The sequence below is a fragment of the Sinocyclocheilus grahami genome, unplaced genomic scaffold (assembly GCF_001515645.1).
Source record: "Sinocyclocheilus grahami isolate Dianchi unplaced genomic scaffold, SAMN03320097.WGS_v1.1 scaffold380.1, whole genome shotgun sequence".
NCBI lineage: Eukaryota > Metazoa > Chordata > Actinopteri > Cypriniformes > Cyprinidae > Sinocyclocheilus > Sinocyclocheilus grahami.
The window spans coordinates 1080762-1094901 of record NW_015505559.1 but is presented as its reverse complement, the minus strand read 5'-3'; the positions used below and the strand labels follow the sequence as shown (position 1 = coordinate 1094901).

The 14140-nt window shown below is 35.8% G+C and overlaps 1 protein-coding gene across 1 annotated transcript in view; it reads left to right on the top strand.

Annotated features, from left to right (window-relative positions):
• Positions 1 to 14140, top strand: part of LOC107549743 (disco-interacting protein 2 homolog A-like) — a 76218-nt gene that overhangs the window by 32093 nt on the left and 29985 nt on the right. Inside the window, exons 7-11 of the mRNA XM_016230920.1 lie at positions 1523 to 1654; positions 2953 to 2985; positions 7928 to 8047; positions 10931 to 11128; positions 11331 to 11422. Of these exons, the coding sequence (XP_016086406.1) occupies positions 1523 to 1654; positions 2953 to 2985; positions 7928 to 8047; positions 10931 to 11128; positions 11331 to 11422 (575 nt within the window). The remainder of the gene's footprint in view (positions 1 to 1522; positions 1655 to 2952; positions 2986 to 7927; positions 8048 to 10930; positions 11129 to 11330; positions 11423 to 14140) is intronic.

Below are 14140 nucleotides of genomic sequence, written 5' to 3'. Positions count from 1 at the left end.
TTCCACTCGAAGTGGATTGGTCTCTCTAAGCGAGATCCCAATTCATCGGTCACCGACGTGACGTCTCCGTTCCCTCCTTCAGGGAATGAGGGTTACATACGTAACCGAGACGTTCCGTCTATACAGTGAAAAACTACTGGAACATTTAATTTAATTTTACAGTAAAATACTGATAAATGTACCGTTTTTGGAAGTGGAAAATAACCATAAACTGAGTCTGACATTCCCAGAAAGTCATGATGTGACTTTCTCTTCACTCCCTCCTTCAGGGAATGAGGGTTACATACGTAACCGAGACGTTCCGTCTATACAGTGAAAAACTACTGGAACATTTAATTTAATTTTACAGTAAAATACTGATAAATGTACCGTTTTTGGAAGTGGAAAATAACCATAAACTGAGTCTGACATTCCCAGAAAGTCATGATGTGACTTTCTCTTCACCACTTGTGTTTGTAAGGTGTTTGCCAGGTAAAAAAAAAAAAAAAAAAGATTTTAGGGATTTGGTGTATTAACATTATTTCAGTTAATGAATATACCTTTTTTTACCTTAAATGTTAACTGTTGCTGTCATATTTTTTATGGTCGTATTTTTTAATTTTTCAGTTTTAAAAGTCTTCAGAAATCATACAGTTGTTTTGTGTGAGGAACAGACTGGCCTCAACCTCAAACATTCAAGATTGCCGAGATTGACTACTTTTATGGTGCTTTTTTGGTCGGTCTTGGTTTTGACAGCCTCTAGTTACTGTTTGCTTTTAATGTATGAACAGGAACACAATAATGTCTTATTTTAGTCATATAAATTTTGAATGGCATGAGAGTGAGTAACAAAATAACTCCAGAACACATTCACTTTACTGCTCTGCTCTTCACAGAGTTCTGCTTATAAACATTTGCATTCCCGTTATCTCTCCTTTTCTCTCGTCTCCTTCTCTTTCTTTCACCCTCTTTTTCTGCTTTTCTGCCCTTGAAGGCCACTATCATCAAGCTGGCCCTGGGCGCTGACTGTAAATAACCTCAGATTTCACACAGTGTCAGAGCCACTCTGTGGGTCCACTGTTCTAAAGCAGCCTGCCAGACAAACCCAGCTGTACAAAGGAAGATTAAATGCAAAACAGCTACTTGTTGGTTATTAGTGTGGAAATCACTTATATATAAAAGACTATAGAGCTCTTCGGTTGGGCGTTTAGAATATGATGGACAGTAAACATCACATGAAATTAGGAAGAGAGATGACAGAAAGTGTTGCAAACTGGCTTAACTTGACATTTCAAAAAAACTTAGCTAATCAGAACATATTTGATGTTTAATTCCATGTTTTATGTAAGCAAAATATGTTCATGTAGAGCTATATAGAGTGGAATTTTGGACCAATGAGATTTTATGGCTGGCAAATCCCACACAGCTTCTTAAATATATAATCAATATCATAATTTATCATGGGTTTGATCACAGAACAGTCCACCATGCATTAATGTACTTTGACCTCCACTCACCTTTGACCTTTGGCACCTCATGACAGACAACCACAGTGCACCTCCGGATGTGACAGGCCTGTCGGAGCGCTCGGTGCATGCAGAGCGTCCACAGGTGGCATCAATGCGAGGGCTTCCACGCAGATACACACACACCAGCATCATGGAGACCGCCGATGGTGAGTTCCCTAAAGCTTCAGCCTGCTGTCGTGACGACAGCAGAGCATCTTCCTGTCACACACACCTCTTTCCTGTAAGAAAGAGGGAATATCATGTCATCTCTCCACAGAACCCAGAGGTTCAAATGGACTGATTTGTGTTTTTAGAAACTTTTTCACACTAAACACTGTGTTTTTAGCTCTGCTCCAAAACTTAGTAAGCCGCCTTGCATTCTACAGCCTACTTAGGAAGCACGCTGACTGCCACGGAACCTCATAAGGGATTGAGACTCATCTCACAATTGATACGAATACAGTCTAACAACTAATACACCTAAATCTGGAGGCTTTGGATCAGAGCTAATGAGATGGATTTACAGTTCATATCTATTGAAAAAAAAGCTAAATAAATAAAAAAGAGTGGGATCTTTTTTGGCTGTTTTTTGTATGCTCCTGCTTGTTCAAGCCAGATAGTATCATGCCATCAGCATGCTCTTTTTTGCTGGAATAGTTCACTAAAAAAGGACAATTCTGTCATCATGTACTCTTGTACCTGCATGTCACTGCAAAATAAAATCTCATTTTTTACACACATTCAAACCTAGTGTGTGTTGATAATACACTCGAGAACCAAAGAAATTTGTTAGCGGTTTCCTTTCCACCAACTTCTTTTTCTTCAAAAGTGTCATGAATTTTTCCTCAAGCAATTAGCAAAACTGACTAGCGGTTCTTGCATGTATTGTGAACACGCCAGGTTTGAATGTGTGGAAGCGCAATAGGATGAAAGGTAAGCTTTAGAGTAAAAATAACTTAACTTTGTCTTTTTTTCTAACATGAAGCTATCATTTGGTTTTATAAGGCTTAAAATATGCTGTGTGAGATGTATGAACTGTTTTTTTAGAGTCACCTGAGTCACAGTTTCACTGCAGGGTAAAATACCCTGAAAACCATGTTCTTTTATGTTCAACTGTGGGGGAAAAATCATGTACTTCTTTTTGAGTGACATTAGGCCATGTAGATGATGACTCATCAGTTTTTGGTGTACTGTCCCTTTAAGACATAGAGCTGAACATCACATCTGTACATCACATCAGGTTCAAGATTAACCTGCTTTCTTTGCTGTGGTGTATTCGTTCTTGGAAGGACAAATATTTGGTAATGGTTAAATGCAACAAAATAAAAAGCATCAAAACTGATCAGATTTTTTTTTTCCTTACAGAAATATTATGTCAGTCATGCTCAATTAGAGTCACCTCAGCTCAGTTGAAGCAGCATGCTGTCATGAACATGTGTGTTTATTCACATTTTCTCTTCTTTAGGCACTGACAGGGGAGATAGGGAGGCCACGGATGGTATTTATACACGTTTATTTCAATCTGCCCCTCCTCCTGGTGTCTCTGTGCCTCTGTGTCGCAGCTGTGACCTCTGTGTTAAACGCCGTCTGCTTAACTTGTCCACTACGTCATTTTTTGAAATTACGATCATAAGAAAAATATTTCCTCCTAATGTGTCTCTTTTTGTCTTTTTAATGTTGTTTAATTATTCTCTCAAGGTCTTTTCACAGCATTTGTAATAGGTTCTGCGTTATGGGAAGATACAACACTATTGTCTAGAAATATCCAGGACTGAGAATGTTTTTGGTGTGTTTGTGTTGATCCATCTTATGTGAAAAAGAAAGTACACTTTTGCATACTTTTAAAGAGTACTTATTACGGAAATTCAAAGAACATACTTCAGTGTGAAATGAATGTAATGTTTTCGCACACTTAATTGCATGTTAATTCCAATAAAATTTTAAATATTATAGTTTAAATTTATATTAAATGCACAGTATAACTTAAGCACATGTGACAAGCATTTATTGTACACTAAAAATACTTTGTAATTTCTATTGAAACTTGTAGTCATGTATTTAAATATATTCATAAATGCACATTATGATGAAGTTACAATTTAGTACTTTTAAAATATATTAAGTTTGAATGTGATATTTAATACTGAACACACTACAGTTAAAATGATACTCAAGTACTTTACATGTGCTTTAGTATGCAAGTCACCACATCAAAATAAGTGTACTTTATAGCATGACAAAAGATTATTTAAATTTACTTTAAAACTTGTAATTTGACATGATTACAAAGTGCATTTTTTAAAAGTGTACTTAAGTGTGTTAAGAAACATACTCACATTACACTTAAGTACATTTAAGTTACTTTTTTCATTATCTTATATTATTTGCAAGTACAGTATTTTAAAAAATATAATTTGGACTAAAAGTGAACATTCTCTACAATTAAGTGCACTTCTTTTTCACACGGGAGAGCTTGTGTTTCAGTAAATGTGTGATGAGATAATTAGACAAATGGTTTTTGCTTTTGCCATTTAGGTATGGTCTGTGATTTTTGCCAGTGTTTCAGATCAAATGTCACTTTTTATATGATTTGTACTCTACAAAATAGAGTTTTAGTAAAATATTCAGTTAAATGTAATTTCTCATGGCCATGAAATAGCATTGTAATACCATGGTACTATGATATATACTGTATATCATTGCAGGCCTACAGATATTTTTTACACACATTCAAACCTAGTGTGTGTTGATAATACACTCGAGAACCAAAGAAATTTGTTAGCGGTTTCCTTTCCACCAACTTCTTTTTCTTCAATAGTGTCATGAATTTTTCCTCAAGCAATTAGCAAAACTGACTAGCGGTTCTTGCATGTATTGTGAACACGCCAGGTTTGAATGTGTGGAAGCGCAATAGGATGAAAGGTAAGCTTTAGAGTAAAAATAACTTAACTTTGTCTTTTTTTCTAACATGAAGCTATCATTTGGTTTTATAAGGCTTAAAATATGCTGTGTGAGATGTATGAACTGTTTTTTTAGAGTCACCTGAGTCACACTTTCACTGCAGGGTAAAATACCCTGAAAACCATGTTCTTTTATGTTCAACTGTGGGGGAAAAATCATGTACTTCTTTTTGAGTGACATTAGGCCATGTAGATGATGACTCATCAGTTTTTGGTGTACTGTCCCTTTAAGACATAGAGCTGAACATCACATCTGTACATCACATCAGGTTCAAGATTAACCTGCTTTCTTTGCTGTGGTGTATTCGTTCTTGGAAGGACAAATATTTGGTAATGGTTAAATGCAACAAAATAAAAAGCATCAAAACTGATCAGATTTTTTTTTTCCTTACAGAAATATTATGTCAGTCATGCTCAATTAGAGTCACCTCAGCTCAGTTGAAGCAGCATGCTGTCATGAACATGTGTGTTTATTCACATTTTCTCTTCTTTAGGCACTGACAGGGGAGATAGGGAGGCCACGGATGGTATTTATACACGTTTATTTCAATCTGCCCCTCCTCCTGGTGTCTCTGTGCCTCTGTGTCGCAGCTGTGACCTCTGTGTTAAACGCCGTCTGCTTAACTTGTCCACTACGTCATTTTTTGAAATTACGATCATAAGAAAAATATTTCCTCCTAATGTGTCTCTTTTTGTCTTTTTAATGTTGTTTAATTATTCTCTCAAGGTCTTTTCACAGCATTTGTAATAGGTTCTGCGTTATGGGAAGATACAACACTATTGTCTAGAAATATCCAGGACTGAGAATGTTTTTGGTGTGTTTGTGTTGATCCATCTTATGTGAAAAAGAAAGTACACTTTTGCATACTTTTAAAGAGTACTTATTACGGAAATTCAAAGAACATACTTCAGTGTGAAATGAATGTAATGTTTTCGCACACTTAATTGCATGTTAATTCCAATAAAATTTTAAATATTATAGTTTAAATTTATATTAAATGCACAGTATAACTTAAGCACATGTGACAAGCATTTATTGTACACTAAAAATACTTTGTAATTTCTATTGAAACTTGTAGTCATGTATTTAAATATATTCATAAATGCACATTATGATGAAGTTACAATTTAGTACTTTTAAAATATATTAAGTTTGAATGTGATATTTAATACTGAACACACTACAGTTAAAATGATACTCAAGTACTTTACATGTGCTTTAGTATGCAAGTCACCACATCAAAATAAGTGTACTTTATAGCATGACAAAAGATTATTTAAATTTACTTTAAAACTTGTAATTTGACATGATTACAAAGTGCATTTTTTAAAAGTGTACTTAAGTGTGTTAAGAAACATACTCACATTACACTTAAGTACATTTAAGTTACTTTTTTCATTATCTTATATTATTTGCAAGTACAGTATTTAAAAAAATATAATTTGGACTAAAAGTGAACATTCTCTACAATTAAGTGCACTTCTTTTTCACACGGGAGAGCTTGTGTTTCAGTAAATGTGTGATGAGATAATTAGACAAATGGTTTTTGCTTTTGCCATTTAGGTATGGTCTGTGATTTTTGCCAGCGTTTCAGATCAAATGTCACTTTTTATATGATTTGTACTCTACAAAATAGAGTTTTAGTAAAATATTCAGTTAAATGTAATTTCTCATGGCCATGAAATAGCATTGTAATACCATGGTACTATGATATATACTGTATATCATTGCAGGCCTACAGATTGATAACCTTACAATACATTGGTACTTACATGGTACTTCAAAGAATACTGTAGTGCTACAATGGTAGATGTTAAACAAAACATGGTATTATAATGGCACCATGTGCAAAGGTAGTACATTTTGATATTTTTTTGTTGCCGAATACAAGCATGGTTGAAAAGTGTTGCATATTAGCCACAGTATCATGGTAGTGTTAGTGTGTGATTATTTTGTTTAATACGGTTAATATGGCTTATGGACATTTATGAGGCAGGATAACAGTAGTTATGTTGTGTTTATCCTCACATGAGAGGATTCATTCTTGTGTGTTTGGGGAGCTGTTACAGTAATTGACTTCATCGGGTTCTGCAGTGAATTCTGGGTACTTGAGCACGGTCTGTGAGTGTGTGAGAGATGCAGACAGAGACGAGGGGCAGACAGACAGCGGCTGAGGCTCAGGTGTCTCATGACAATGGAATGTCAGAAAGCATCTCAGTCATGCATATATATACATGACACAGCCATCTCTCTGTGGAATTAACAGCCAGACATTTAACAGAGAAGTGAAAAAATTGATTCATCTTGTGAAGACGATTGTTGCGTCTTGATGTTTGGTTCTTTTCTCTCCTAACTATCATGTGAAAGCCTATGTTTATTTCAATAGAAACATTTGATGGACGATTCTATATTAATTGTTATAAACCAGCTAATAATTGTTCCTCAAAATGTAGAATTTTTTGTTAAATTTGACAAAATATATTCAGAGCTTGTTTTTTTGTTTTTGTTTTTTAGCATTACACATGGGTAATTTTGAGGTGTTTCTGTGTTAACTAAGAGTGTAAATATTTGCTCTGATAGTGATTTAATTTGAATGCATTTCTTTGATAAATGTGATGCATCATGTTATTTGAAATTCAATTAGATTATTTTGGTACAATTCATAATTAATTATGCAGGATATTTATGAAGGAATAATTTACACTGCAATGGAAAATTGCCGAAAACAACCATGCAATCAGCATTTACCATTTTACACAGACACAGTAAATTAATTTTGGACAAAAAATTGCCCACATGATACATAGAGAACTGTAATTATTAATTAATTCTGTAATGAAAAAATAGAATTTTAACTTTAATACATTCTTTGGCATTTGGCCCAAATTTTTTATAGATTTTTTACTTAAATCTCCATAAATTTGATGACTTATAATTTATTTATATTTTTACTTTTTTCATAATAAAATATAAAATTTTTATTAAAAATTAACACTTCGTAGAATGGTGCTCATGTTATACTGTGAGATTGTTTAACATGTATTAACTTGTTCATTGCATCTTTTGTCCCAGTGTTTTATGTAAATCTATTTAAACTGTAATCCAAAAACCTTCTGTAAAGCATATAGCATATGATCAGATGGACTCTTTCAGAAGAAAGCTCATGAATGGTTGATGAGATGGGTAGCTGGGTAGCGGCTTGTTGCTAGGCAGCATGAGTCCAGCTGCTTCAATCAGAGTCAAGGAGTCTTTGATGCTCTGGGTCAGGTGTCTCTACTGAGCATGCTTAGTACCATCTCAACCAACCCCATGGGCATACAGCCTTACATTGACTGACAGACTGTTGTGTGAAACTGTCCCCACCATCCTTTCACAATGACCTTTCCCTGCTTTTTTTTATCTCATCCTCGCCATCTCTCTCTCTCTCTCTCTCTTTCTCTCTCTGTCCCATCTTCTCCTGACACTATCTCTGTCTAAAGGCGTTCCAGTCAACAGTCGAGTGTCCTCTAAGATTCAGCAGCTCCTAAACACTTTGAAAAGGCCAAAGAGACCCCCTTTACGAGAGTTTTTTGTTGATGACTTCGAGGAACTTTTGGATGGTAAGGTTCATACATCTAGAAATATCTAATTCAGTCATGAAACTTTAGATGGCGCAAGCTTGTAGGCCTTGTACATGCAATCTGCTATCATTCACATAATTTACTAAATGCTGATTAGTCTCTGTTCAACTAATGAGCTTGCTTGCTCAACATTTAAATAGTCTGGTTTAGTGTTCGCTGTAAGCTGGTCCTGCCGTGCGTTCCTCTGAAACCCTCTACCTCCCCCAGCTCCATATACCTCAATGCAACATGATTGTGACGTACACAGTAGTTTATTGTATTGATATTTTATCCGTTTGTGTAATTTTATTTTCTCCAAGAGCCCAAGCATACCAATAGGCATATAGAATGGTGCATCAAACTAATTCATAAAGAAAAAATGTAAATGTCTTAGCACCACAGCAGATTTCAAGTGATCAAGAGCTTAGGACGTTTCAGTTCAACCCATTGCAATGGTTTTGCCAGTAGTGGGCACTCATGCAACATAAGCAATGATGTGCATTCAAGTCAACAAGACGGAAGCAAGTTAACAAGTGAAGGGCATAAATAGGTGAAGTGGAATGCAACCTAGGGATTATGGGATTTTATGATGCCTATTCATGCAGCAGCAGCATATCTTACATGCTCACAGCAGTGCGTCTGTGTATCTAATGGCAGTAGCAAGTCTCCATATTTGCTCTGTAGCAGCGTAGCAGATCTAGTGAACAAGACAGATTACATTAACATAGTCATATCGATTAACATGCTGAAATTATTACGAGAATTGTCATGACTTAATTATCTTTATTTGTCAAATCTTCAGTGATATTACTAGAGAAATTTTGCAACATATGCAATGATGTGCATTCAAGTCAAAAAGACGGAAGCAAGTTAACAAGTGAAGGGCATAAATAGGTGAAGTGGAATGCAACCTAGGGATTATGGGATTTTATGATGCCTATTCATGCAGCAGCAGCATATCTTACATGCTCACAGCAGTGCGTCTGTGTATCTAATGGCAGTAGCAAGTCTCCATATTTGCTCTGTAGCAGCGTAGCAGATCTAGTGAACAAGACAGATCACATTAACAGTCATATCGATTAACATGCTGAAATTATTACGAGAATTGTCATGACTTAATTATCTTTATTTGTCAAATCTTCAGTGATATTACTAGAGAAATTGAAATTATGTGGCTTTTTGAAGAGAGAATGCTGAAGACAAAGTATTGTCGAGACTTGAAATTGAGCTCTTTTGACTTGGGTCAGTAATGAAACCACCTAGGAGCCACCTTAAACAAATAAACAGAGAATGTTTTAGTATTCTGGAGGGACTTTAGAACTCAAGTCATATCTTACGGTCAAGCCCTCCATTGCCATATATATTTACTTTCATCTCACAAAAGGGTTCTATGAAAATATGAACGTGAATTGGCATTTACACTTAGATTGAATAGGTGTCTCTGATATCCTTACTCATAACCTTTTGCCATTTACTCAAAAACTGCTTTTAAGAAGAAGCTACTTACCCAGAGACAGGAAAATAACACAAAACAACATATTTGAATAATACAGCCATGTTAAGGATATGGGTTATGTCTGCCTGATGTGTGGTCTGTCACTGTGAGGGGTTGAATTCATCTGGAAATGCTTTGTGGTTTTCTTGTTTAGCACTAACAGTGACTGTTTTATTATCTGGCAGGTTTAGTCAAACTGTCTTGATTCTTCTCCATACTTATGTATATAAATCAGCATATTAGGATTTCTGAAAGATCATGTGACTCTGAATACTGGAGTAAGGATTCTGAAAATTCAGCTTTGCATCACATTAATACATTTCAAAATATATTAAAATAAAAAAACAGTCATTGAATCATAATAATATTTTCACAATATTACAGTTTTTACTGTCATTTTGATCGGTTGCAGCCTTGGTGAGCAGAAGAGACTTCTATCAAAAACTTAAAAAATAAAATAAAATCTTGCTGACCCCAATCTTTGAATGGTAGCACATAAAAAAACCCTTTTGTTCAAGGTTCTTTATTTGTCACATACATATTTCATACATAATGAGAAAGTGGAACTGTTTACTGAGAGTGTAGAGTGACCTGCTCCTGTTTCTCTGATTTATTCAGCCTTCTCTTGTGTTCCTGCATTATGGCGATAAACTGTTATTGTATTATTGTTATTATTATATAAACAGTCTAGTACAGTGATCCACAAATTTGAGGGTTATTGAAGTTATTAAAATGTTTGAGAAATCCTCTGAATTAATCTCTTCTTCCCTTTTTCTCTCTCTTTGTGCAGTCAATCCTTTCTTGCACTTCTTAAAAATATGCTGAGAAATACTCTTTCATATTGTCTTAGCAGCAGCGTCTTCACTTTATATTCTGTCTCTCTTTCTGTTTTTCTTTCTCTTTCTGTTCCAGACACACAAAATCAATCAAATCTATTTAAAGCTGTCTCACATCTCATCCTCAGCACCCATAAGTCACCCTGAGATACTTAGTGACATTTAAAATCACTCTCACATAAACTCCAAAAAACTAGTGAGCTGCTTACAGTGTAAGGCAGCATCGGTCATGGAACCTTATAAATGACTGACTTTGAATGCTCTATGTAGGCAGAAGACTCAACCTGCTAGTGATTTCAGTAAGCCAATAAGCACACAATACAATAATATATTACATATAGGTGAAAATGATTGATTTTTAATTACACTGACTAAATGTCTCAGTAAGTAAACGGTAAGTAAACGTTTATGTATAATCTGCATTCTTCTAGCTTTGTATTGGTGAATATAAGCTTTGTTGTATGCAATACTTTAATATTTTATTAAAGAAAAAAAAAGTCACAGCAGCAGATCTATATTTTTGTCTCTGACATGATTTCCTGTCTGCTACAGTGCAGCATCCAGATCCAAACCAGCCCAAGCCTGAGGGGGGTGAGATGAGACCCCTCAGTGGGGAGCCGCTGGGGGTGGTCACTAACTGGCCTCCATCATTAATGGCCTCTTTACAGCGCTGGGGCACCACACAACCCAAGAGCCCTTGCCTCACCGCACTGGACAACGCTGGCAAACCCGTCTACACACTAACATATGGTACGGATGTGGAACTTCCTATTGATTTAAATGCAACAGTTTACATGAGAGTGTATATATATATATATATATACTGTATATAGGGCATGTTTTATTTGCTTATATTGCAAATGTACTCACTTGAAATAGTGAATGAACTCTGTCTCTCAGTGAACAGACAGTGCAGGTTTGAATGTTTGTTTTTGTAAATACGTTTCCATAGGGAAGTTATGGACACGGAGTCAAAAACTTTCCTATACACTGCTGAACAAACTGAGCACCAGGAATGAACCACTACTGCGGCCTGGAGACAGAGTGAGTGTCCTAATCATGCACATTCACCCTCATTTACACCTGGCAGTAGCAAGTCTCCATATTTGCTCTGTAGCAGCGTAGCAGATCTAGTGAACAAGACAGATTACATTAACATAGTCATATCGATTAACATGCTGAAATTATTACGAGAATTGTCATGACTTAATTATCTTTATTTGTCAAATCTTCAGTGATATTACTAGAGAAATTGAAATTATGTGGCTTTTTGAAGAGAGAATGCTGAAGACAAAGTATTGTCGAGACTTGAAATTGAGCTCTTTTGACTTGGGTCAGTAATGAAACCACCTAGGAGCCACCTTAAACAAATAAACAGAGAATGTTTTAGTATTCTGGAGGGACTTTAGAACTCAAGTCATATCTTACGGTCAAGCCCTCCATTGCCATATATATTTACTTTCATCTCACAAAAGGGTTCTATGAAAATATGAACGTGAATTGGCATTTACACTTAGATTGAATAGGTGTCTCTGATATCCTTACTCATAACCTTTTGCCATTTACTCAAAAACTGCTTTTAAGAAGAAGCTACTTACCCAGAGACAGGAAAATAACACAAAACAACATATTTGAATAATACAGCCATGTTAAGGATATGGGTTATGTCTGCCTGATGTGTGGTCTGTCACTGTGAGGGGTTGAATTCATCTGGAAATGCTTTGTGGTTTTCTTGTTTAGCACTAACAGTGACTGTTTTATTATCTGGCAGGTTTAGTCAAACTGTCTTGATTCTTCTCCATACTTATGTATATAAATCAGCATATTAGGATTTCTGAAAGATCATGTGACTCTGAATACTGGAGTAAGGATTCTGAAAATTCAGCTTTGCATCACATTAATACATTTCAAAATATATTAAAATAAAAAAACAGTCATTGAATCATAATAATATTTTCACAATATTACAGTTTTTACTGTCATTTTGATCGGTTGCAGCCTTGGTGAGCAGAAGAGACTTCTATCAAAAACTTAAAAAATAAAATAAAATCTTGCTGACCCCAATCTTTGAATGGTAGCACATAAAAAAACCCTTTTGTTCAAGGTTCTTTATTTGTCACATACATATTTCATACATAATGAGAAAGTGGAACTGTTTACTGAGAGTGTAGAGTGACCTGCTCCTGTTTCTCTGATTTATTCAGCCTTCTCTTGTGTTCCTGCATTATGGCGATAAACTGTTATTGTATTATTGTTATTATTATATAAACAGTCTAGTACAGTGATCCACAAATTTGAGGGTTATTGAAGTTATTAAAATGTTTGAGAAATCCTCTGAATTAATCTCTTCTTCCCTTTTTCTCTCTCTTTGTGCAGTCAATCCTTTCTTGCACTTCTTAAAAATATGCTGAGAAATACTCTTTCATATTGTCTTAGCAGCAGCGTCTTCACTTTATATTCTGTCTCTCTTTCTGTTTTTCTTTCTCTTTCTGTTCCAGACACACAAAATCAATCAAATCTATTTAAAGCTGTCTCACATCTCATCCTCAGCACCCATAAGTCACCCTGAGATACTTAGTGACATTTAAAATCACTCTCACATAAACTCCAAAAAACTAGTGAGCTGCTTACAGTGTAAGGCAGCATCGGTCATGGAACCTTATAAATGACTGACTTTGAATGCTCTATGTAGGCAGAAGACTCAACCTGCTAGTGATTTCAGTAAGCCAATAAGCACACAATACAATAATATATTACATATAGGTGAAAATGATTGATTTTTAATTACACTGACTAAATGTCTCAGTAAGTAAACGGTAAGTAAACGTTTATGTATAATCTGCATTCTTCTAGCTTTGTATTGGTGAATATAAGCTTTGTTGTATGCAATACTTTAATATTTTATTAAAGAAAAAAAAAGTCACAGCAGCAGATCTATATTTTTGTCTCTGACATGATTTCCTGTCTGCTACAGTGCAGCATCCAGATCCAAACCAGCCCAAGCCTGAGGGGGGTGAGATGAGACCCCTCAGTGGGGAGCCGCTGGGGGTGGTCACTAACTGGCCTCCATCATTAATGGCCTCTTTACAGCGCTGGGGCACCACACAACCCAAGAGCCCTTGCCTCACCGCACTGGACAACGCTGGCAAACCCGTCTACACACTAACATATGGTACGGATGTGGAACTTCCTATTGATTTAAATGCAACAGTTTACATGAGAGTGTATATATATATATATATATACTGTATATAGGGCATGTTTTATTTGCTTATATTGCAAATGTACTCACTTGAAATAGTGAATGAACTCTGTCTCTCAGTGAACAGACAGTGCAGGTTTGAATGTTTGTTTTTGTAAATACGTTTCCATAGGGGACACGGAGACACGGAGTCAAAAACTTTCCTATACACTGCTGAACAAACTGAGCACCAGGAATGAACCACTACTGCGGCAGAGTGAGTGAGTGAGTGTCCTAATCATGCACATTCACCCTCATTTACACCTTGCATTAAAGGGTTAGTTCACCCAAAAATGAAAATTAGGCTGCGTTTTACTCACCACCGATGCATCCTAGGTGTATATGACTTTCTTCTTTCAGACGAATCCAGTCGGAGTTATAAAAAAAATTGTCTTTGATCTTTCAAGCTGCTTCATGGCACTCAGCGGGTGTTGCATGCATCAGTCCAAAAGAAGTTAAATAAAAAGCGCCTATCCATAAAAACAAAAGTGTCTCACACGGCTCCGGGGGGCGCACAAAGG